Here is a 25,996-nt window from a genome sequence, read left to right on the forward strand (position 1 = left end):
TCTGTGTCACTGTGTTCTTGAGGGTTCATTACATTCTGTTATGTACAGACATTGTTTGTAATGAATAAATTGAGGCAAATGTTTCCACCGACTGTGTGAACACTAGCAGAAGCCTCAATAAAATATGAGATAGAGAAATAAGGCTGATGATTAGAAACAAGTCCAAACAGTGTGAAAGCAGAGGAGCTGAATTGTAAGTCAAGAATTCTGTGCAGTCAAGTATGAATGTGAAGTCTTTTGTGTTTAGACAGAGAAGATCCTGAGCAAGGTCAGCTGAGCTCCATCTTCACTGAAATTTGAAAAAGAGCTGAACTGCAAGACCTTTAAATCAATGTTTTAAAAGTGAACATGTGATTTAAGATGAAACAGCAACAGCATGGGCAATTCAACCATGTAACTTCCACCAAAATAAGACTGGGCATGGACTTTAATGTGATGTTGTGTATGATGATGTTACGATGGATTACCAAACTGAAGCAAATGTATTTGCATACTGCACTGGCATGAAAAAGAAATCTAAAAACGTATAATATACCTGAAGAAATGGTGTAATGTAATACCAAATATCAAATCTAATATATGACTGCACACAACTACACAGAGCAGAATCTGAGATTGCAGAAGCACTATCGATCATCAATTTCAAAGATAAGGGCTATAGGGCTGAAGAGCAAAGAATGGTCACAAATATGGATTTTAGCTAGAGAGTTATGATATTTATTTCCTTTTCCAAAACGAATTTGATCCCTGAACTCGGGGTATTGTCATACACAATAGTATATTATGGTATACAGAGATTTTAAGAGCTGTATGCTGCTGATTACTATCATTGTTATTCGGCCTGGTACAGGTCAACCCGTCAAACACAAATACATACAAAGAATTAATTAATAAATGCTATTGCTTTTTGCTATCTGGTTTGGCAAAGTGAACAAATGAATAAATCTAGGAATACATGACAATTACCTTCCCAGGGACTTTCTACTGTGAAATATTGCCAAATTGCTATTGCAAATTGCTTATTTTATTAAAATTTTGATTTTAATATATAAAAACATTAAACTGGAAGAAATCACCTCTGCTATAAAAACATTACAAGCCTTTGGAGAAGCGAAGAATACGTGATTTCTGGGAAAGGAGAACTATATTTTTTAGCTGTGTAAAACTAATATGCGTGAAAGATTGTATCTGATACGAATTGGACAATATCGGTGGCCTTTCAGATGCTGCTATTAGTATCAGAACAACAGTTTTAGCCATCTTTAACTGCGATTACCTATATTTGACAACGTGTAAAAGAAAAAAGAGGAATAATTACACAGCTCTGCAAATAATCTCTCAGCTTGCTTTTGGTTAAGTGGCCCACACATTTCTTTCAATGTGTTTTTTACAGCTTGTTGTGCTTCCCCTAAATGGCTTGTAGAAAACAAGAGATGAAGGTTGATGGATTTTTTTTTCCTTTAAAATATCTTAAATAGAAATAGGTCAAAACTGTAATGAAAAAAACAAAAGAAGGGCATATTTTCATACTCTGGAGTGATGAGTAGAACATTTGGATGAGTCACTGGCAGTCAAAGGAGTTTCATCATTATTTTGTGAGGTTTAATCAGAAAAAGTAGTTTTTGAAACCCCCTCATGCAAAAACTCGACAACCCATCTTTGCTATTCTGTATGTTCATGCGGGGTGGTAAACATATTTAGGCAAGCAGGAAATGGATCAATAAAATAGAGAGCAAATGCATTAGTGCACCACAGTAGATATCAGGTGTCATATAGAACCCATCAAGATGAACTTAAGCAAAAAGCAATACATTTTAGTCATGCTACTGAACTGCTGAAAGTGGAACAACAACATTGTACATAAGAGACCTTATAGAACATATTGTACTTTATGTTTGAATAACAGAAAATAAAATGAAATGAATAAATGTTACTAAACAATGCCTGCATCTCTGCACTCACTGTTAATCAGTGAGCAAGGGCATCATAAGTGCCTGTTGACGAGCTGAGAGAAAATTGTTCAGCAATCATCAGAGTCAGGAACAACTCAGTATGCAGGAGATGAGACTGTCATTATCTGTCCCGGTGCTGCTCGGAGATAAATCAAATTACAATCTCAATTATAAAAACAAGAAAGAATGTAATATAACTTAAATATATTTGTGCTTAATGCAAGGCTGGCAAACCATGTCAGAGACAGCAGCGCTACAATCTAAAAGATATTGAGTGTCTCTTGTGAAAGATGCCTCTGACCTAAAGTATGTATTTTATCCAGACTTATCGTTTAACATCTATGAGGACACATTCAGTCTTCTGCAAAAATGATCTTTGAAATCAAAGTAATAAAATAAATCAGGACACAAGGAAAGACGTCTTAAAGGAGTAATTTGATCCTTTGTCCAGTTTTCTTCCCTCTATTGCCTTATATATATATATATATATATGTTTTTAAAGCTCAAACTCCTCTCCTTCATAAAACACTGCTCCTGAAACACCTTGTCAGATCAGCTGATACTTCCGGGGGCATTGTGATGTCACATGATTTGCATGATGCACCACTAGTGGTTAGTCTGGAATGGAAACAAATCCAGGTAAAGCGAGAGCAGAGGTCGATGTTTCCTACACACGACAGAAGTGGTTGATCAATCACAACAGGGTGGGTCAAGTGGCCAATCAGAGCCGACTGGACTTCATAGAGAGGGGGCTTTAAGAGAGAGGAACTAAATGGACAGTTTGACAAAATAAATCTACCAACACAGCAGCACACAAATAAAATTACTGTAACTAGGTTTTGTCCGCATGTCTATAATGTCCTCCAGCAATCGTTCTGCTGTGTAAAACCCTCTCTGTCCTGCTGACATGTCTGAACTGGCCACAACCCCTCGACACTGCATACATTTATCAAAAGCAACTTAAGTGTTCACTCTCCACTCTATCTGCAAATAAAGCAGAGCAACATCACTGCTTTCCACAATGATGAATGAGTCACGGCAGATCACACAAAGCTCGACAACCATGCTGACATGGAGAAGGCAGATAGCCAGACTAGAGAGAGAACTGATGCCTTTATGAGGGAATGGCGCGTGGGCGTTAAGATCTGGGAGTTCCATTTCAGTTCTCCTGCCATTTTAGCACACCCACCCACCACCTTCATCGAGCACAGTGAACCTTGGAGGGAAAGATGAGAAGAAAAGACTTCCACTCACACATCCTCCTACAGTAAGGAAGTTCCTCGGAGCGATAATGTGGAGAGGGGGCAGCGACCCTGCTTTCATGGTAAACCCTCTTTAGGAAGAAAATACAAAGCGGTGCCTGGTACAGTGTTGCTGTGTGGGCGGAGGCAAACAGCAAAGCCCCATTAAGAGATCAAGCTTTCATTGGAGACTCCAGGGCAGAGACGGGACAACGGAAGTGCTTGGGGAGACAAATCAACCACCAACATGTTCTCTTCCCTTGAGGGACTAAATGTCGGGGTGATGGAAGTCGGACCATTTTCCCTTCCAGTGATTCATGTTTGGGCTCATTTCACAGAAGGGCACAAAGATGACTGAAATGTATGATGATAGCACTGAAATGACATGAGGTATGCCGTTCACCTTCACTCGCACATGTTGGCGTCTGTCTTCTGCAGAACAAGGACTGATTTTCATTTGACAATCAGATAGAAAGAACACTTTCCATAAATTCTGGTTGTCTCTTAATCTTACATTGATGAAATCAGATTAGAAAGAGTAAATTAAAGATGTGAAATTAAAAGAAACATACACAAACATTGCCCATGGAGCCAAACAACAATCGCAGTTTTGCAGTGCCATGATAAAGGTCACCTGCACAGTTTATTATAAATAAACTTTAGCTGTTAAGCTGCATCAGGTCATTTTAGTATAATTTTCTTGATTCAATTATTATCCATTTGGACTGTAAGATATGTTTGAAAAAACAGTGGAGCATGAACCATTGTTTTCCCAGATCTTCAAATGTCTATTATGTCTGAGCAACACTTCCAGTTTATAGTCATATTAAAAATCTGGTATTTTTACATCAGAGGAGCTGGACACAGAGGATATTTGTCATGTTTGTTTGAAAAATGACTATTCTCTGATCTCTGTTTGGATCATTGTCACACTGAACATGCAAATTTGAGGACTTGAAGAATGACTAGGAAAAAAATCATATTTGTCAGCTGAGACAAAGAAGCATCTCAATCCAGTAGATTTAAATCTCTGGTGTTACTGGTCTTTTCCAATTGGTTTAAGGGGATATTATTGAATTAAGGTATTGATCATTTTAAGAAGCTGTCCATTTAACCCCTCAAGAAAAACACAAATGCAAATACTAATTAAGAGTAAAGCATTGCCAAGGGTATAGATATGTGTTAATAATATTATGTTATTAGAGTAATGGAGTTGTTTTAAAGACGGGTTATCTTATCTGCAAATATCAGACTTACAATATTATGTGTTGCCAATGCACAATAATCCCCAGTGTAGAAATAATAGTTTTGAACTTGACCTTTACTCTGAATGACTATTCCCTGGTGTGGTTTAGAATAATGGATCATATGTGCTGCATAACAACAACTCGACTGGAATAAAAAGTAAGCAGGAATCAGTGTAATGTAGAATATGTTTTGGTGAAATCCACAGGGATCAGGTGAAGACCACAGTGATAACAAACCACAAGAAAGCTAGAGCTTTAAATACCATGTGGATGAACCATAACAACATGTGTAAAAAAATCGATGTACCACGAGTGAAAAATTAAATGAAAATAAAAAAATCAACACCGATATTAACAGAACTAAATTTGAATCTGTGTTTTTACATATATAGTGTTATATATCTTGTATTGTGTGACTGTGTGATATTGTGCTCTAATGCTTATTTCGCTGTGCCGCACCTCACACTCACATGTCATTTTGTCATTCGGAGGGCAGCTTAGCATTCCTCCCTTCTTTATATACAGTCTATGATTCCTCCTCATGTAGACCGGAGAAGGCAACACCAACACACATGGAGGAGGTGGGTAATTCTCATTCTTCTCATGTCAAACAGTACGGAGAGGCGCATACGGGAGGGTACAGCAACAAACTTTCTCAAAACATATCCCAAACTCAGACATTGCAAAAAGCTTTTGCCCACAGCACACCATATGGCAAATAATCACCAAGATGGAAGGAGATAACGACTGTCGTTGCAACTTCCAGCTGCTGCGGCAAAACCCCAATTTACAGGGAGAGAAAAGGTATAAGTATGAGTCACAATATCATCAGCTAGATATGAAATTACCTCCATCTTGACATTAAATTTGGGGTTATAATGCTCCTTTACAATAAGGGACCGGACATTGGCCATAAGTTCAAAGTTAATTGGTGACAAAGCAACCTCACGATCCCAAGTTTTACCTTAAAGCACCTGATCTGATACAATGGACCCTCCCTTTCTGCAGCTATCACGTTTGCCTGCTGTCTGCTCCTGCTCTTTGCACTGAGGAGGTTTAGGTGTGAGGGCTGAATCAAAGCTTGAGAGGGTGGATTGATATTCCAATTTTCCTTTTCCTCTCCTTTTTTTAAACCCTAATGTGAACAGCCCCTCTGAAGCAAGTTTGCAATTGCCCATTAAATGGAAAGCCCACATCAGAGTGTGCAGAAGGGGTTGCTAAACCACTGACTGGCTGGCCCAGAGTCAAACAAGTTTACACAGTCTGGAGAACTAGCACGTCTTTAAAAGATGGAACTTTTGATGGATTGTTGTTTCACAGCAACTGCAATCAAGATCAAATTTTACACAGTCATTGGTGATGACATGGAAGAGATAAATAGGGACATTAACAGTCAGAGATTAAACCAATAAACTATAAAGTAGAACAGGCTGGGAGGAGGACAAATAAAGCATAGCATGAAACTGAATTTTGGTAGATAGCGAAGAGCTATGAAGCCTTTCTATGCAACAAGTGGATTTTTAATTGGATTGATTTAAACTTCAGTTTCAGGTTAATTCATTCATTCTCTTAATTTAATACCTTAGTCAAATCTTTAATGCATTTTGATTAAGTTCTAAACCAAAAATATTATTATATATAACCCACTGAAGCTACGTTAGAGCATCATCAATATTACCAACACAACACACTCTCTGTCTGCACAGGGCATGTTGTGTTAGCATAAGCAGCACATGGGATCCCTAGTGAATGTCAATAACCATGGCCAAAGGTGCAAGCTCGTGAATGCTTTATTCAAGGACATGAGATATTGATTGTCAAAGCCAAAAGACCCCACATTCGTTCTGTTTTACAGTAGGTTTACAGGCCACTAAAGTAGTTTTTATATAAACATGCTGAAGTGACTGAAACATAAGAAGGTTAAAATCAAAGCACCATTTTAATTTGAGTGGAAAGTGGAATCATCACAGACCAACTCAGATATTAAGCTCAGATTCAGTCCAATATGAAAACTAGATTTTTACTTTGTTAAAGCAACGTCATAACAGAGACAAAGCCAATAAAGACCTGCTCTTCCATCTCTGGAGACTCCACAGCTGACAGAGGTGTGAGGTCACTGCACAACAAGGATCCTGCAGACTGACAGTACTCAGCTAATGAGACAAGCTGTGAAGGAGGAGTTTCTTTTTTTCCAGCCAGGTTACTACAGACCTGCTGTGACAGGATAACGTCAAGGAGAGGACATTTACTGTTACAGACACGTCTACACCTAAGCTACACTACAAGAAAGTATTAATTCCCCACCAGGACAGCTGTTGATGCAAGATTTGATGCAACGGAACAGCAAATTGACAATAATTTAATGAAGAAATAAAAAAATTAAATTTGTCTTGGAGGGATAGAACATCGGCCATGCACGTCTGTGCATGGCTAGAACCCTGCCAGTTAGACACATTACCAGCCGTTCTCCAGGAGAGAAGAGATAAGCCGACAACTACAAACGCAAAGTAGAGCCGAGCACTGCTGGCTGTCGCAGCCCACACACTCAGACACATTCATACAGACAGCAGACAGTCAGTGTGAAGAGGCAACAACCAGGAGGCATGCTGCTATAACAATGATGTCTATAGCCATTTTCTCATATGAAGTCCAGAGAATCAGACACATAAGTTGTCTGGACTTGCCCTTATGCCACACAACAGGAAACTGTTGAGGGTGGCACTGAGGGTGGCACCTCGTTAAAACGTGCAGAAGGCAGGATTGAAACGTCATCTGCAAACCCATCATAGCTTTGAAATATCTCCAGTTGATCTTACAAGAAAGGGGTTGTTTTATACATTTTTATTGCTATATCCTGAAATCAGAATTCACATATCCAAACATGAACTGTATGTAAGTCCATCCCCTGGAACTAAGAACTTTTGCAAAAATCCATAAATTTCTACCACAGCTGTGTTGGGTATATCAGAAAATGTAATGTTTAGAGGGATGGGGGGATGTTATAGCATCACCATGGATCACACAGATGGGCGGACAGCAGACAGAAGGTAGAGAAAGTTTTATAATGTATAATAAACACAGCGATCCAAAGAACATCCAAAGAAAAACTCCTGTTAATCTGACCCAGAGGACGCATGTTCCTTTTCTTGGGTACATCAACTCCGAGCCTGCGAGGCACAAGGGGGGCAGGCAGGCAGAACAAATAAAATGAGGCGTTCCACTCAATACTACCTCACAGTGAGCCGATCTCTCTATCTACAGCGAGTCTGACCTTTACTGTAAAGATGTGCCGTGCATCATCAGATGTTACATAATGTCTTGGAGCTTTGGAGAAAACTTAAAAATCTCAAAGCAACTGAGGTAAACAAATATTAGTCATCGAGTTCATGTCGTGTGTTCTTCGAAGAAGCACAAGCCCTTACACAACCGTGAACGTGTTTCCCTCTGTGAGTGGGTGCAACAGCACGGAGAGAGAGGGAGACGATGCAGGTGATGAAGTGCAGCTTGTTTTTACTTAACTATGGAGGATTAGAGTATTACAGAGGCCAAAGGTGGAGGCCGATGAATGCTTTATCGCAGTGTGTTTCATAAATGAAACATCACATGCAGTTAAAGCTTTGAGATGTTAACCATCAATGTCAAAACGATCCCACATTCTTTCTTTGAAACAAATATAACACAGTAGGTTTAGAGGCCAGTAAGGCAGATTTTGCTTCACTGGATCAGCACTTACATAAGACTTACAACAACATTGACAGGGGATTGAAACACAGACTCAAAGCACCAACTACAGTTTAATTTGTATTTGAGGTGATACAGTGAATTCATCATAGAGTAACTCAGGAATTAACATTAACTAACAAAAAGGAATTTGACCTATTGATACTGTTGATCTGCTTAAAAAAAAATCCTTGGACATCACTACCAGCTGAGCAGGTATTCTCCGATGTGGGTCTCAATTATGTGGACACTTTGCTATTTGAATTAAAAGGAGCAGAAAAGCTGTCTGCTGAAGACTGAGTTGGCCTAGACTCATACTGAGGGTTATTATTGTTATTGCCCTCTAAACGTGTCCGCAGTTTACTCTCTTGTGCATTGGAGTGACATTTTGCCATTACTAGAACATGCACAGATAAAGCGGAAAGTTACCCTGACGTCTACTTGCCTAGGACACTAAAAACTATGGATGTTTTAACGCCCACTCACCTGAAGCAACGGGATTTCCTGACTGTGACTGATCAGTTAATGGTTGATAATCACTTAACAAGCACTGGTGAGAAAATGCCATGTATCAGGGTATCATTTTTACTTTTGTTAAAATAACCACAAAACAGCGACAAGGCCAGTGGTCTTACTTTTCCATCTCAGACAGGTGGAGACTCGACAGCTGACAGAGGTGTGAGGTCACTGAACAACAAGGAACCTGCAGACTGACAGCACTCAGCTAATGAGACAAGCTGTTTGGGAGGAGTTTCTTTTTTTACAAACATGCTGTGACACAAAAGGCAGGACTCTGACTCATCCTGGGTCCAGGTATAATGTCAACAGGAGGACAATGACAGGAGGACATTCACATCGATTCAAGGTCTGTCACAGATGACTGAGCACATTGGAGGGGAAGGAAAGGAACATTTCTTGAATCCAAAGAAACTAGCTCATGACAGTGCCAGCCACAGGTTTATAATCAAGATTAATGAAAGACACAATCAGAAAACTGAAATCAGAAAATAAGAATAAAGTACTTTTAAAGTCATATTCTTGTGAAGAAACTGCAGCAGCAAAGTCCCGCTCTTCAGTGAAAGATAGACTGCACATCAATTTATAGCACATTGGCCCTAAAATCAATTCACTTTACTATTCACAGTCAATTCTCTCAGCTGCTTAGTATTCAGTACCTACGCTAAACCCTAATCTAAACTGGTTTGATTAGGTTCGAACTCCATGAAAAGACTGCATCTTAAAAGTATCTAGATATACTTTTAAGGTCTCTATCCAAATTCAATCTCAAAAAGGTATTTCAACAAGAAATCTACTCTCGAAAATTCATTCTCTCACCTGAAGTCTTTATCACTTTAATACTATCTGGACTCCTCAGAGTCGCTGGGTGGTGGCCTGGGGTTAACTGGAGATATCAATCTTATGAGGGGGAAACTTTATTCAGTTTAAGCTCTAATCTCTTTATAGGGATGATAAACGAGCGAGGGATATTAGATATTCTGTGAAAGGAAAAGACAATTAACAGCATCTAATATCCTTTAGAAAATTGTGAATATTAAATTTGGATATATTATGAGTCAAAATAAATTACAGTAAGCTCTGCAAATGTTAAGCTTGTTCTAAAAGGCTATACAAGTTATAGTATCTGGCAATTAAAATAAGCTTCATAAGTTTAACATCACATTTAAAACCATCAGTTCTATTCAGTACTGAGGATTCATCGTCAAGGAAAGTATAAAAACACAATTTTACAAAAAGAGTAGCTTTGTATTTGCTGGAATTAAAAACAACAAGGTTTGACTTAGAGCTTCCTGACTTTTTAAGCACATTTTCTATGGAAATTGCAAATATCACGATCAGCTCTCGATGGCCTCCAACACTCACTCCTTTAAAGCTCAGAGGAATATGAATTTCTACATTTTGCCAAATTGCCAGTTTCCACCTTGTGTTCACTGAGCAAGAAAATGACCTGGAATCCCAGAATTCACTTTATTCCCAATTCCCTGAAAAGAACCACACAGATTTCTAAGCTTTGCAATGTGTGTGTGTATTTAATGTGCTGTGTCAGCAAGCCTCAAATCATATTACACAAGTGCAATACACTGAGAAAACAAACTAATCTCCTTGTTGGCACATTGTTAAATTGATACAAGAGCTTATTTGACAGCCCTTGCCATGATTTTGATTGTTTTTCTTGTTGTCTTTATTTGTCCTTCCTGAAGCACTTTAATATGGCAGTTTCAAAAGGTGCTATATAAATGGTTATTAATGTTTTGACTGGGTCAGTGAACCTGTGTGTGCAGGAGTTGAAAGCACACACATCATTCAGTACACGGTGGACACAGGCACAATCAGACTGGGGAACAGGATTTCATGAGCTGCGGGTAAAATCTGGAGAATTGTTCCTACTGATGTCAGACAATGATTTGATACACCAGGTATTCTTGGAGATTTCTATGGAAGGTTTAAAATGCCCACAAATGTCTGCAAACGTTTGGTGTGAAGCTGGTTTCCTGGTTACTGTAGCAGCTACTCTTGTTCTAGTATTTCTTGACAATATCTCAAACTGATCGTTTTGGTTTTGGTATGCACCATCAATATCAGGCCACTGGGGTGCCCTTGGTAATGGTTTATATGACGATGGCGGACTTACTAGGCTGTCTTCAGCTTGACTTAGACACGAAAAGCTGCATTCAGGGTTTATGCCCCCAGGCTGTGACTGGACATTTGATTGCTTTCATTTTGGCATCGAAGATTCAGAAGAAAAAAGGTTCCTTAAACATCCACAGCTCCTCATGAGAGCTACTCTATTTTTGATATTGAGATTTGACGTAAAGTCTGCGTGAATAATCTGTGGTACAACAAAAAGCAATTAATATAAAAATTGACGAAAAAGACAAAAAAGCAAGACGGAAAGACGAAAAACAAAATAATTGTCTTTTTACATATTAATGTACATCTTTTCTGTACTGGTTATTCCGCAAAATAAAAGTTTTCCTATCAGCACACATCGGCAAACCTAAACACACAACAGGTACCGACATGTCTTTGAAGGCCCCATGTGGGTCAGGCTCTCATGGGATTAGAGCATGTACTGTAACTGAAGGGGCCTGGTTCACATCAGATGTATGCCAACAAATGAAGTTAGTGGAATTGCCTAAAGACGAAGCAAGTATTACTGCAACCCAGAAACTCCACTATAAACTGCAGAAAAGGCACAACAGAATTTCACTAAATTGAGAATTATTTTCTGCTCAAGATATAATTTGTCATTCAAGTCCATTCAACCTACACAAGAGGGAAATTCCAAACAGAAATTATCTGGTTGTCCTGGAGAACAAATTCTACGACACAAAAGGGGGTCTTTGTAAGATAATTGGACAAGTGGAGGAAGCAAAAGGAATAAACGAACCTTTCTGGTGAGAAAATGGTGGCATGAATGTGTAAGTGTCAGAGATGAAAAACAGCAGCCTAGCAACAGACAAAAGCCATCATACAACTCCAGTCTGTGACTGAAATATCCCCAAATGGAATTTCTGCTCGATATGCCATGCAGCGGAGGTTTGTGCTGCTATGAATTAATGAGACAGATTCCAGTTTTCCTCTTCTCATGTCCCATACAACAGAAATATGACTGTATGGGGAGCAGATGGCCGCCGCACAACACAATAGCACAGTCAGAAACCAGACATGGTCCCCATGACTTCATTTCTTCAGTATCTTCATCAACATGAACCCCCCAAAGAGTAGGGGTGTAAAGGTTTTAGAGGAGTGGGTAGCACAGGGTTAGATCAGAGATAACCAAACCATTCATACCAAGAATTTTACTAAGTAAAAAACACACAGATATCAGTGTTGGCAGAGGAAGATGAGAAATGTCTCAAACTTCACCCCCTCCCTATACTTTGATCATTTGTGAATGTGCAGCGCCAACATTGCTGACTGATCTTGGCCCAAGCAGAACATGAAATTAATGTGCTCTGACCTCCCACAGACTGGTATTAGGGCACAAGTGCAAGCCTTAGAGGAGGGCTGAACGGCTATTCAGAGGATAAAAGCTCTGCTGTCCTCACACTGCGAACGGCACACTGCCATAACTGGAGCTGTGATTATTTATCATATGACAAATTCAAGGCAAAACACAAAACATATTCTCATGTCAACTGAAACAGTGATAAAGCATTTTACTATTACTATTATCAAGCAAATTACAGCAATGTCTGGAGCTAAGCTAAGTCCAATAATATCTATGAAATCATGTCTGTTCCTTTGCTTACAAGCTCAAACAATGAAGACTTACATAAGGAGTGTATTGAAATACTTGACTCCACTGCCATCTATTCATATGAAATGTGTATTATGTAAGGCAGACATAGAAAGAGGCAATAATGATCAGCTGAGGAATAATACACACAAAGGCTCAGGCAGCAGAGATTCATGGCCAAGGCTTGTTTGACCAATCAGTGAAACCCAGTAGTTCAAAATGCTCCTTTCTAATATCAATGAATAGTTTAGCCACGTTTAAAAACCCAAATATACCCGCTGATATTGGTGTAAAGACAGTTCCTGTTTCTTGGATACGAGAATTTTGTATTTTTCACAAAGCACCAATTTCTAAGGGGCCAGTATTGACATTTAGAACCAGTTTCTATTGTCGAAATGAAATAAAAAATCCTGGGTTCCAAAAAAGGTTCCCAGGTCTCTGAACGGACTAAATTAAATTCATTCAGACAGGTTTGTTGACTGTGGCATATGGGTTTTCATGCCTGACTCTGTGGGGGCACATTTCCCTACTCTACCCTAAGAACGCACCTTCTTTAAGACACCAGCCCGAGTTTATTTCAGCTGCTCCTGCTTTATCGCGTCACCTGCGATAAATCTGCCCATTAAAGAACTGCTGCTCTGAAAAACAGTTACCACATACAACATTTTTGTGTCTGCTCTGTGAGAAGCAGAAACTGGATTTGACTGGGCCACACCTGTGGAAGAAATGGAGAGAAGAAAGGGCGTTGGAAATGTTAAAGAAAATAGAGTGTTCACCTCACCTTTCTTGATGCATGGATGTCAAAGAAGGGCTTATTCCGGACACTGAAAGGTTCCTTGGTTTTGTCGATCTGTCCGGTCTTCATCTTTTCCATCCGGGGAGAGATTATCTCCTTTTCTATGCATAGCAGACGAATGTTGAAATCACACTGGCCAACAGGCTGCCCCTGAAACACAGGATCAAACATTTGTTAATGTACCCTGAGAATGTAACCGATTGAAACATGTAGGTGGTCATACAAGCTTCAGCAGAGTCTACGTCCATTTTTATAAGCAGTCATATGAGAATATGTCAACTTTGGAAAATGATGTACGTCTTTCCAGTATTTTCTGCCAGTATGTGAATCTGACAATAAATTAATTTGCCAGGCAGATAATAAATAAAGGCCTAACTGGTACCAAAAATAACATCCAGCTTTAGATCATTTATTGCTACACCATAGGTGAGCAGTACAGCAGGCAATGGAAAACAAGACCTCAGCATCAGTGGAGCCTATGGGAATATAATTACACAGCACAGTGGAATTAGTTTCTTTGTCACTATGACAACCACTTCTGCCCATGATTGGCCAGACATGCACAGTTGAGCACAGCTACCGGAGCCCCATCACTGCCTCTCGAACAGACAGGGCCACTAAGGCAGAGCAAAGGGGGCATCAAACCCATCTGGTGAACCACAGAGACTGAGGCAGAGGGAAAAAAACACAATGAAAACAAAACTTCAGTTCCCCGCCCCCGGGCTATTGATAAAGAAGCTCAGAACAAAATGAGAGCAGCCAAGCGACACAGCCAAACATGACTGTATGACCACTTGAAAGTGTTTAACGGTGCAGAGGAGTTGTGATGAAACCACCCTAGTGCCGCACGGTCAAACCACCACTTATCTCCACTGCTAAACTGACAAAAGTGATTAAACGCAATGACTCACTGGTTTCACTTTTGTCGGCACAAAAAAAAGAAATTCACTGACAGAATTAGGATGGTCAGAGTAGAATAGAGTTCTGAAACTCTGCCACATGGACTGTTCGCATGACAACAATTTGACATTTAATATTTCTCACAAGTTATTAGAGAGAAAGAAAAAGCTCAAACTCGGCAAACAAGCTGACATTTCTTTATTGCCAAGACAGATATTTTACGTCACCTGGATAAGTCGAGCAGAAAAGATCATTTTAAAATAACTTCTAACAAATACTTCCTGACAGCTTTAATCTATCGAACACAACAGTATCCTCAGCATAGTCAATTTGGGAAAGTGTTCACTCAATTTATGGTTGTTTTCTTATGGAGGCCCCCAGGGTGTTATTTTACTACTCCTGATTTTGACATTAGCAGCTATGTTTTGTTTGTCTGATAATGAATCTCTTAATATCCAAAGCCCTTTTATTCACTGTAAAGTGTGTGTTATCTTTAACACTTTAGAATTATATAAAATAAAGGTACACATGTATATGTGGTGAAACATTTACAGCTGTATTGTTCTTACACCAGAGGGTTGTGGATCAATACAACTTAATCTATATTGAGAGGCATCGAGCAGGATGGTGTGACTGGGGGGAATTTGTATTCTGCTTCTGTTACTGTTTGGTAAAGGCCATGTCTCCTCTCCAGAGCTTTCTATGGGAATACTGGAGATGTGGGTAGGAAAAGATTCTTGTTCTATGTGAATGAGATGGTGGATGAACAATAATGAGTTAAGATTAATTGCAATTACAAGACTGTATTGTCTTGTGAGTCATAAAGATCACCAAAAAGAAAATTAGATCAGAGGATTTCATCTTTTGTGAGCAAGTACAATAAAAAATCTGTTCAAATAATTGCTTCTTTATATGCAATAGGGTCCAATCATCAGACTGCATAACCAGAAAAAATACTGTTTAGCCAGCTATGTGTAGTGATGTTTGGAGATAAAAACAAAATCATTACTTTTATAACACGGTAGAAAGCACGACTGCTTTGTTTTTCATAAGGAGGTATGATTCTATTTTGTGCTCATTATTTCTACAGAATACAGAGAAGTATTTAAATCAAAGAAAATATGAAATACACACTTTGTCTCATATCCAAGGTTCACAATTAGAACTGCATGTGGTAAAGTTAGTTGATCTCAGGGAAATTAATCAAAGACTATTTTGATAATCAATTAAGCTTTTAGCTGGTTTAAATGTGAAAACACAAAATATTCTCGACTTCTCAGAGAATAATTAATGGATCATAATGAAAAATAACAGGCCTGTTTTGAATCTGGAATTTAAATGTGGTTCATAAGGGGCCTGTTGGGCCTTGGCAGAGGTATGTCCCATTGAGTGAGCGCCAGTCTGGTATTCACTGAAAATCTTTGTTTGACCAAAGTCAATCAGTTGGTAAATCAAAAATTAAATGAATCAAACTATCAGAAACTTAAATTAAAATTATTATTATTTTTTATTTTATTTTATTTTTTTAAATTGCAGCCGTTGGTAAATGAAAACCAAAAATGTAGGAGATGGTGATTGAAAATGGGTAAAAAAAAAAAAAACTGATACTGGCAGCCTGCTAAGTGGGCACTTGTTTGCCAATGCATAAGCTTGATAATGGAGCGGTATGCTGTGACTGTGTCTCCACGACTCTGCTTCAGTCTGTCTGTCTTGTGTAATGCATCCCTAACATCTCCGTATGGGCAATCCATCGATCACAAATAAGGTCACAGGCAAAACAGAGTTTCAGCTCTCGTTGAGGCTTTACTTAAATGACTGCAGAAACCACACAGCATTCTCCTGGAGCAACAGCTGGTATCATGTCCCACACATTCTGCACCATCTGTCAGCTGTGTCACCAGGACAGAACGAAATGTAAGTGTGGATGATTCAAGGCAAGTGCTGCCCATGCCTGCTCATTGGGGAAAACGCAGCAGATATGAGGCTTGTTCATTTAACATTTGTGGGAATACAGACTGATTATTACACCTATGAAATCAGATCGGTTTTTAACTCCAACAAGGATGTTATGTTTTCCCTGTCCACTTGTTTGGTTGTTTGCCAGCAGGATTACACAAATCTCCAAAAAGGATGTCCACAAAACTTTGTGGAAGGATGAGACAAACACCAAGAAAGAACTCCTCGAATTTTGGCAAAGAACCATACAAAGAGGCAGATCCAGGAATTGTTAATTACTTTTTTTTTTTAACATTCCAAGATAAGGCTTTTTCCATTTTAACAGATTTCCCAGGGGAAAATTAATGGATCTTGATGGGGAAAAAACAGGCCTGTTAAGGGGACTGATATCTATGAATGTGTGCAATTTGGTGCAGCTTGATTGAATTTAAGGGGACTTTTGGACCTGGGTGGCAGCGTCCGCTCTAAGGGATAATGTGTCTCGATAGCTTTTGGCTGCTATTTGTTCTGCTCAATATTCACTTACTATCATCACTGTGAGGTTTTTTTGCATACTGCTCAGCAAGAAATTGCTGATGCCAAAATTTAAAATAATACATATAAGTGTGTATTTATACATTAACTTCTATATATTCTTTAAATATTATTGATTAATACAAAACAATTAATCCACAGATGCATTTATCACGAATGGATAAGAAAAACTTAACTGATTGAGCCGAGTCCAACATGAAGCAGTTCAATGCATTACATAACACACTTTAAGGTTATGTTGTGGAGAATGCATAAAAAAAATCTATATATAAACACACATTAAATATGAAAGATGACAGAGATGGAGAATCAGAATTATTCACCATGAGACTCGAGCATCAACTGAAGAATATGGCAACATCTGTAAAGGATCAATTATCGGTCTGACTGAATATGAGATATTCTGTGTTTTTACAATAATAAATAATATTATACACTGCGACCAGTGAACAGAAGCTCAATGTGTAGTTTCCCCTCAGGATTTGAGAAAGAAAAACCAAATGTTGGCTTTAAAGCTGTTTTGGCCTAAAACTGTTTATAAATCACACGTCCTTTTAATGTGATTGCATCACACAAGACATATTCTTAATTAAAATAAAAAGCAGATTTTATATTTAGTCTCTGAGGTAATTGTTTATTGCGAGTACTCTGCTTGTATTGTAACTGGGGTGAGAATTGGCTTAATTTTAAGAATTCCTAAAAAGTGTGGTGTGTGGCAGTCAGATTAATGCATGAAAAGAGAAGAACATTTAAGTGGAGTTCTAAAGAGTGAATATGGGAGCAAATAACCTGCCTGCAACTTTATTTGACCGCCATCTATCAACATTAAGAGCAGGGTTCCCTCTCTCTCCATTTGTCTGGCTTTGGGTGACGGTTTGTGTCTAAAACTCTAGACTGAAAGGCTGTAGGCCCCATTTAATGACAACAGTCTATCTGGTTATTATGTAATAGCCCCCGAGGCCTTTTGTTTCTGCTCCTTTATGAGTCACTTTAATGAGGAGATGGGCTAAGAAATGGTTCTGAACCAGACAAAAAAAAGTGTTGTTACATCACTACAGCACGGTTAAAAGGTTGGAAAAATAATTTACTATTTGGTTATCAAATAGAAAAGCATTACTGCCTCCCTGGCCGCAGTTTACTATAATTATCCTCACAATAATCACTTATTTCTTTAATCAATGTCCACATGTTCAACCACATGTTCAACATGGAAATGAAGGTGGAGGCTGATGTGGACAATCACAGGCAGGAGGTTTTAGTCACAGTTTGCCACAGCTAGACGCCAACGAAACCTCAGCACTAGAACTGCAGGAGCACAAACTCGAACTGTGCACTACATGATGGCAAACTCCTGGTGAACTGTGACTTCAGAGGAGCTACAGTGCATCATCAGAGTGACGCTGCTGGTGGTTTAAAAAGAGTGACGCAGCCCAGGGACTATTCATAGTCCTGCAGAGCTACAGACAAAACTTCTCTAGCAGAATTAAACTGCACTGATTAAAGAGAAACAGTCGCAAAAAAAAAAAGAAAGGTTTTTACTCTGACACACACTGAAGTCCGGACAGGGTTAAGGTTATATACTGTATATATCTTGCATACATCATGAACCACCCCTGAATATTACGTTTTATGTGTCTGATGTGAACAATCTGCTGTCGTGTTCTTAATTTAAAAGACATGAACAGAAAAGTTCCGGACCAGAATGAAAGATAGAAAGGTCAATCCAAGTGTCAGGACATAGCCGGTGACATCAAACTCAAACTACCTCCGTTTTATTTCAAGATAATATCTTTCTACAAGAACTTGAAAATTAGGGACAAGTATATAATTGTTGCTGTGCTTTCATCACATCACATAAGTTCCCCCACAGTGAAGGAACTGACAGTGACTGACAAGCAGGAAACAAAAAAAGCTTTTTTGGTTGCTTTGCAGAAGGAGCAGAAATAGAAACTTCCCTCCGTGTGTCGGGGTGATTGTCAGGGTGAATCACTTCTTCTTTTGGAGAGATACTGTACACATCAGCACTCCAAAGTTAAAAGTAACTCATTAATTTAAAAAAAACATAGTAAGTAAAGTAAAGTTTAGCTGCTTTTAGACATGCACTGAACTCCAGATAATCTCCTTACATTCTCTGGAGGGGCTGTATGTGAGAGGCAGCAGACTTGCTCCAGTAAGAACTGGAAAACGTGCCACATGTATTCGAAGACACAAAGATTGTCGTTTACGTGTGGAAGCACTGAATCTCCTGCTGCGTTGTTCAAATGTGACAGGCAAACTCCACAGAAAGTCTGGACTCAATGCGCAGCGTCCATGTCTGAAACCCGGCTCTAGATTACCCATCACGGCAAAAGGCACACACTCCTTATTACACACTAATCAAAAGCATACTAGTAATGTGTTAGGCCCTGACTTTCCAAACAAGTGAGGTGTCACGTAAGGCCATGGGCCTGGCAGGAGGCGCCCTCTCGCTCCTGCAGCATTTACATCCTCTATCTCAGGATGGAGCCTCTGTGCCAAGGAGCAGCCCAGCACATATAATGGTGGAGGCTAATAATGGCCAGCGAGGATCAATACAATAGCGCTTTGGAGATGGCTCAGGGGGAGGGAGGGTGCTGTGGTGCATGTGGAGCTGCTAACCTCTGCACCATCTTACAAAGACGTTCCCCTCGCCACTGGAGACTTTATTGAGCCGCTTGCTTGTGTGATCCTCTGATCGATGGAGAAAAGGAGGCGACAGACAAACATAATGGCTGGAGTAACCGCCCCTCACCCGCTGCCCACACTGGCCCCACATCCCGAGGTATTCATCAGGTTTTTATAAGGAAGAAGGCAGAGTCTCGCTTAGGGCAAAGTGTAGGCTCATTTGTCTCGGTGCCTGCCTGCATTACCATTAGCAGCACGCAGATTGGTTGAAGGGATGAATTAATTTACAGTTGAGAAGAGTGTTAGCAGTTAACAACCTTGTAATGTTGTCCTTGGGCTGTGCAAGAAAAATGGCCGAAGCACAATGACGCGAGAAGAGAAATTTGTCATTTTATTATTTTATATACAAAAGAAAATGTTATACACTCACAGGAGGCACCTGAGCAGTTACTACTGGCAAATTATAATGCACAGTGATGGACTGATCATATGGTTTAATTCAATGCAGTGACTGAGGTGAGAGAATGTGAAAGGTTTGAATCAATATTTAATCTTATTTTAGTTCTAAGCGATTGTCATTAAAATAGGTCAGCCAAGCTAGAGAAAACCAGTTTCTGAGGTAAAAACTTCAAAAACTTAGCTCATAAATATTCAGTATGAGTCGCACTCAGTTCAAACTCAATGTTGTGGTCAAGCCCAGTGTGTGACAGGGCGTGAGGGTCAAGCAAAGTCGTGCTCTTTGCTCGAGCATCAAGACTGACAAAGCGCTGACGTGCCTGTGCACATGCTGCAGAGCCTGGATGAGCACCACTCGGCTGCCTTGAAGAAACCTAACCAGCTCCTATAAGGTGCTGTTTGTTTATTCTGTCTGAGATCTTGATCTGGCACATTTTCCGAGGGGACAGGTCAAGGAAAGACAAGAAATTCTCAAACGGCCAGGGTACTTACATTGAATTTGATGATGTCGTATATCAAATAGCGGGGGACGGGCTGACCGTTCACCTTGTCGATGATCATCTCCTGCATAGATAAAGACAAGGGTCCAGTCAGGAGAGGGGAACAGAGAAAAAAGAGAGACAAAGAGACACACACCTCGTAAATGAGATGAAGATTAATGATGGGATTGGAGAAGATGTACAAAAACTACAGAAAGAGTCTGGGCGCTCTTAACATCACAGCAAGTGGAAAATGGTTTCTGTGCAGTCGTTATGTAGGATGGGACACTGGGGGGTGCACACTCTCAAGTGGATGTATGTTCAGAGAGGGAGATGCCTGCGGCAATGGGAAGGATAGCAGGGAGTTGGGGATGTGCATGTGTGTGTGTGTGTGTGTGTGTGTGCGTGGAAGGACATGAAACAGAAATAGCACTGCACATCCATTATGTAAGACTCAAGTTGAGAGTCAGGTGCAGCGGTGGTGCAGGACACCAGACAGACACATGATTAGTTTTCAAAGAACTGTTACACAACCACGCAACATTATGACCTCAGAGACGAGTGTGTAAACGTCACCACTGGTCAAGTATCCGAAGTGAAAGTACGACCTGATACTTCAGTTGGTATAATTGGAGAGTGAATCACTACAGTTAGAAAACTATATTTATTACCTTCACCCTCATTAAATATTCAAGTGACGAGCTGCACTCTCCTGCCGTAACTGACGGGCAGAGGACGAGCAGGTAAGACGTCATTCAAGGATTCAGTTTTACACAAAAACGGTACTAAATAGGTTTATATCCATTCTGGCCACCGACTAGAGCCGGGCGATATGACTTCTATTCAATATCATGATTATTTCAAATGTCTATCTTGATTACGATCACTGGACAATTAATTAATTGTCTGAGAAAGACTGCGCAGTAGTCATCTTAGTGTGGAGCTGCGTTATCGAGGTCCGACCAGTACACAAGCTTGACCGATCGTAAGCAAGTTTCAGCTGTCAATCATGATGATATATCCTGTTTTTATAACATTAAATAACTCATTACACCAAACTTGTCAGAAACACTGCCCATGTCCTATCTGCTAACATGGAGGAGGCAGTTTTTATGACCTCTCATCCGGCTATCATGGCCGATGATGATGCTTGCTCCGGAGTTTTGACTTTGGGTGCTGCCATGGCATCCATCGTTTGCATACAGTCTACGGTCTCAATGGTCATCCACATAAAAACTGTTCGGTGCTACTGCTGCATGTGTCTGTTTCCAAAGTGATAAAACCTGATAATGACTCCGTGAGTCAGGTCTAAACCATACACAACACTAAACTGCTGCAGCCAGACAGGTGGCGATGAGAGGGGGAGTAAATGGGAGGCATGTAGAGCACTTGGGGAGAGGCTGGAGGGAAAAAATTATAACATTCCAGGAGGCTGCCTTCCTGTATGCATCTGGTGCTCTGAACTGTTGCACGGGAATACAGCAGCAGATGAATGCATTAGTGTGACCAAAGGAAACTGCCAGGAATTCAATCTACACTACACATTCATCCAATATTGGACCACAAGCTGATGTAAAGCTCATTGAGAACTGCACAAGAAGATAGCATAAGACAAAGACCAGTGCCTTTGGGCTATAGATGAAACATATCAGACGACACAGCTAGGCTCCTACAGGGCTCGCCGATAACAGCCAAACAGTCTCTCTGAACTGAGAGCCAGAAGCATCAACAGATAAATAAACACAAGTCAAAACAAAGCTTGTAGCAATTTATACGCACAGCTCCTCCAAACGGAGCAATAATACGCTGCAATTAGATGTCCTGCCCAAGTGAGGAAACTAAATTCACTGCATCAATCATCAGCTGTTCAGCCAATCGGCCTATTAAAGGTAAACTGCTCAGCAAAAACAATGAAAGGCAACTTATCTGCTATCAACAGCACTGGAATACCAAACACAAAAACAGTGCCAGATATTTATTAAATCTCATCTGAGTACATGAAAATGCAGCAATGTCTTATCCTTGCCAACAATTTCAGTTATAGAGAATGTAACAATGACGCATGCATGTGCACCTGCTGCTGAGGGGACCTGTAGGGACCTTTGAGACCTGAACCGCAAAAACACGCCGATAAAAGCCTTAGCCTGGTATTACAGGGTACGGATAAGTCACCAATCCCTGGTGTCACCCCAGGGAGCTTAATGCTGAGAGTAAGAGCACAACACAGAGCCGAACAAAGAGGCAACAGCGCCAGAAGACTGTAAAGCATTTTACTAGCTATTTCTCCATGGCATGGAAGATCACTTTAACATCAGCCGACTTTGACGGGCTCTGCCCACAGACCGAGACGAGCTCTTCTTTCACCTAAAGTTTGGCGACTGATGTCAATTACCTGCAAGACTGAGCAGCTGGAGCAGAATTCGGAATGTTACAAAGTTGGAGATGGAGGGGTCATGCAATTCCAGTCAAGAGAAGAACAGGTCGACTTATGTGATTGTCAGCAAAGTTTTAGGAATAGCTAACGTGACACAATGTGGAACATTTCAAAATAAAACTAGAAGCTAGGACAATAACTCACCCCATCCAATAGAGTATTTGATAAGTGGACGCGTGGATCCTTCCGGAATGGAAACTCTAGGTTTGCTATGTGGAACACTGTGTTGTCTCTGTCGATCATGAACACTTCATTTTTTCCATTGATCAACATCATGTACCTGCAGGAAGAGAGGATGAAATGTTATGCAGCTGTAATCACAGTGTTATATTTGTGCTGCTCATAATTAAAATGTTATCTTTTGTTTTTGAGTCATTGCTTAAAACATTAAAACAGATAAAGTAAGAATTTGGTGGTGAGAATGATTTTATCTAAGACATGACCTCAGCTGTTGCCCCTTCATTATCTAATAAATCTCAGACCGTGTGAATAGAGCTGGTGATTGTTTGCTGAGAGAAAGACCCACAAAAAGGGATTTAATAGTATATTCTGTGAACTGTGGCACAGCAGATCTGTAATGCAGAAACTGTTCATTTACAATGAGGCGGTGATAATAATGGTTGCTTGTTAAGAGATTCAGATATTGTGACATTTACAACACACAAGGTTAGAATGCGCTCTCTGAGGGCAGCCTGATAGCTGATTAGTTCGGGTGCATAAAATGTGAATGTAATTGCCCTGAGCAGCAACCATTTGCTGAAGGTCATTCCCCTTCTCTCTTTTCCCACATTACTGTCAATTTAAGTCACATGTATTTATACAGTACATTAACAACAGGAGTTGCAGCAAAGTGCTTAACAATCAAAACAACATTAGTATGGAGAATAGAATTGAAAACAATGCAAAAGAATGTCGTAAAAGACAAAGATAGATAGAAGATAAAAAGATTAAATAATGATAACAGAATCATAATACAGAGGCTGAAATAAAAGCAAGATTAAACAGATAAAACTTTAATTTGGATAAATTATTGATAGAGGGACAGGATCTAATATGGGAAAAGGGAATATTCCAGAGCTTGGAGGCAGCAACAGAGAAACCCAGTCTGTCTTTCCATTCTCTAGTTAATAAAGACAGTGTGCACTGAGGACTGATGCTACTTCGCAAGTATTGTTTTAAAACGAGACAGGTCAGGGTTATTGACTTTCCTTTCCAAAGTCTATTCATAAACATAAATCATTACTGATTTACTAAGAAGTAAACAGCTCTTAATGCTAACTAATGACTTATATTTCAATCTTTAACTAGAATGGTACTCAGTATCCACCTCGATTTAGATCCGTACCCAAATCTTATCTTGGGTCATGACCCTGCTGTCCGACAAATTTCATGGAAATCTGTGATGTAGTTTTTGCATAATCCCGCTAACTCACAACCAACATAGATAGATAAAACATCACCTCTTTGACGCCTTTTATCTCATTTAATTACTTTGTTTGGAGGATTAATATGTTAATCATACTTTAAAGCCTGTTTGCTGCAAGCAAAGAAAAACAACTCTTGAGACTTGGGCTCCAGTTGGTGCTTAAAAACAACAAAGACTCTGTGCATCCTCTAATGTGCAAATTGGTTGCACTCAATCCAAATGAAAACTAAAAAGGTGAAGGCAAGAGAGCTTTTATCATGTCTGAAAGAGGGAGACGCATCTCCAAAACAGATACCTGTTAATTACAAGCTATTATCAAAGCAACCGCTTTTCCTTTTATCTCGCAGCACTTATCATTGCAAACAGAAAGCATTTTTTGATAATTGTGGCTGTTCCAAACATCTCAATCAGAAACTTTTACCAGCCTCCTCTCATAACCACAGCAGTTTGAGTTGTGATACAAAAGAGTAGATTCTTAAAGTTCACAAATACAAATACCTGAACTTTTTCCAGACGTGTGAATAAAATGGGTCTTATGCTGAACATTTTAGTTTCTGTTCTGATAATCCCAGTTGCTTTGCATCAACATAAAAAAGACTTCCCTTCTACAAATTGCAAACATCACCGGTGGTTACGTGATTTGTTTGCATGAGCATAAAGCTCGGCTAATCCAGGCCAGCCTTTACAGGTGAGATAAACGACTTATGAACAAACAAAAAAAAAATCACCTCCACTGTCCAAACTCTGCAGGAACACATGAATGAAATAACGTAGTGAAATTGGACAATGTGTCGCATTCAAAACTCTGAAGCTATGAAAACAACTTTTACAATGCATACAGATATATCGTTCAATTATTGACGCAGTCATTGAGGTGCTGTCTAAATGATATGTATGTTTAAGTGTAGAGCAGATGGCTGATAAAAATCAATTGAGATAAGCCTTTCACCGATTATTTGTATCTGCATTTATGTTATAGATATGAATAAACAATGCAGAAGATTTGCATTTATGTTTAAATTTCAAAAATGTATACTTGTTTTATATTTAGATGTATTTGTGTTTTCTTATTGATAATATAATATTTTATCTTTTCATTAAAATATCATAAATATGAGATTTTATATGTATATTTCTACACCTTAGTTTACTTCAGTTGGAGAAGTTTAGTTTTAAAGCTTATTGTTAGTGGTGGTGTGAGGTTCATTAGTCAGAGGTTCATTAGAGGCCCTGTGTAACAAATGCCAGAGTGCTGTTTGATTCCATGTCTAGTAAAACCACTAAGCAATGGAGGGAATTGTTGTAGATATTGATCAGCCTTTACGGGCACCATTAGCACTGAACATGAACCATGCCCCCGGCACCAGAGTTGACAACAGGCAGCGTCAGTCAGTGGCTGGCAGAATATATAAACAAGGATGGAGTCCAAGAGAAGGCATCATTATTCAACACAAAATAAGTAAACATCCCTGAGTGCAGGATGAGTCATCAAACTGTTACAACTGAAAAAAGAAAAGGGGGATTTTGAAATAAAAATACTATGATTTCGATAATAACTAGATGAAAGAACAATTACCATATGGACACAGGATTAAAACTAAGAAAATGTATTTTTCATTTCATGGGGCATTTAAGAAGAGAATCTCTAAAAATGGGATAATGCTGGAAAATTACTTTTTCTTCCACTAGTGCACTCGACTGAAATATTCAAAAACTTGGCTGCAGTGACTGTTCGACTGTTAAAATATCTGTCAAAACAGGCCAGTTTACCAACGTGGGTCATGATATGAGCATTTGGTTGGTATTAATTTGACTCCACTCTTCCAATACACGACACTCACACATGTATTAAGTTGCTGGAGCATAAAGACCCTCAGACTTCATCCTTTTCGACTTATCAGCCTCTCACTGAGAAATATTATAGTGGAGGGGGTATACCTTAGAGTAACAG

At 39.5% G+C, this 25,996-nt stretch overlaps 1 protein-coding gene across 1 annotated transcript in view; it reads right to left on the reverse strand.

Annotated features, from left to right (window-relative positions):
* Positions 1-25,996, reverse strand: part of rngtt (RNA guanylyltransferase and 5'-phosphatase) — a 67,813-nt gene that overhangs the window by 24,309 nt on the left and 17,508 nt on the right. Inside the window, exons 9-11 of the mRNA XM_069515256.1 lie at positions 22,764-22,899; positions 20,199-20,270; positions 13,203-13,367 (exon numbers count right to left, since the gene is read on the reverse strand). Of these exons, the coding sequence (XP_069371357.1) occupies positions 13,203-13,367; positions 20,199-20,270; positions 22,764-22,899 (373 nt within the window). The remainder of the gene's footprint in view (positions 1-13,202; positions 13,368-20,198; positions 20,271-22,763; positions 22,900-25,996) is intronic.

This window comes from Paralichthys olivaceus, chromosome 19 (assembly GCF_024713975.1).
Source record: "Paralichthys olivaceus isolate ysfri-2021 chromosome 19, ASM2471397v2, whole genome shotgun sequence".
Lineage (NCBI taxonomy): Eukaryota > Metazoa > Chordata > Actinopteri > Pleuronectiformes > Paralichthyidae > Paralichthys > Paralichthys olivaceus.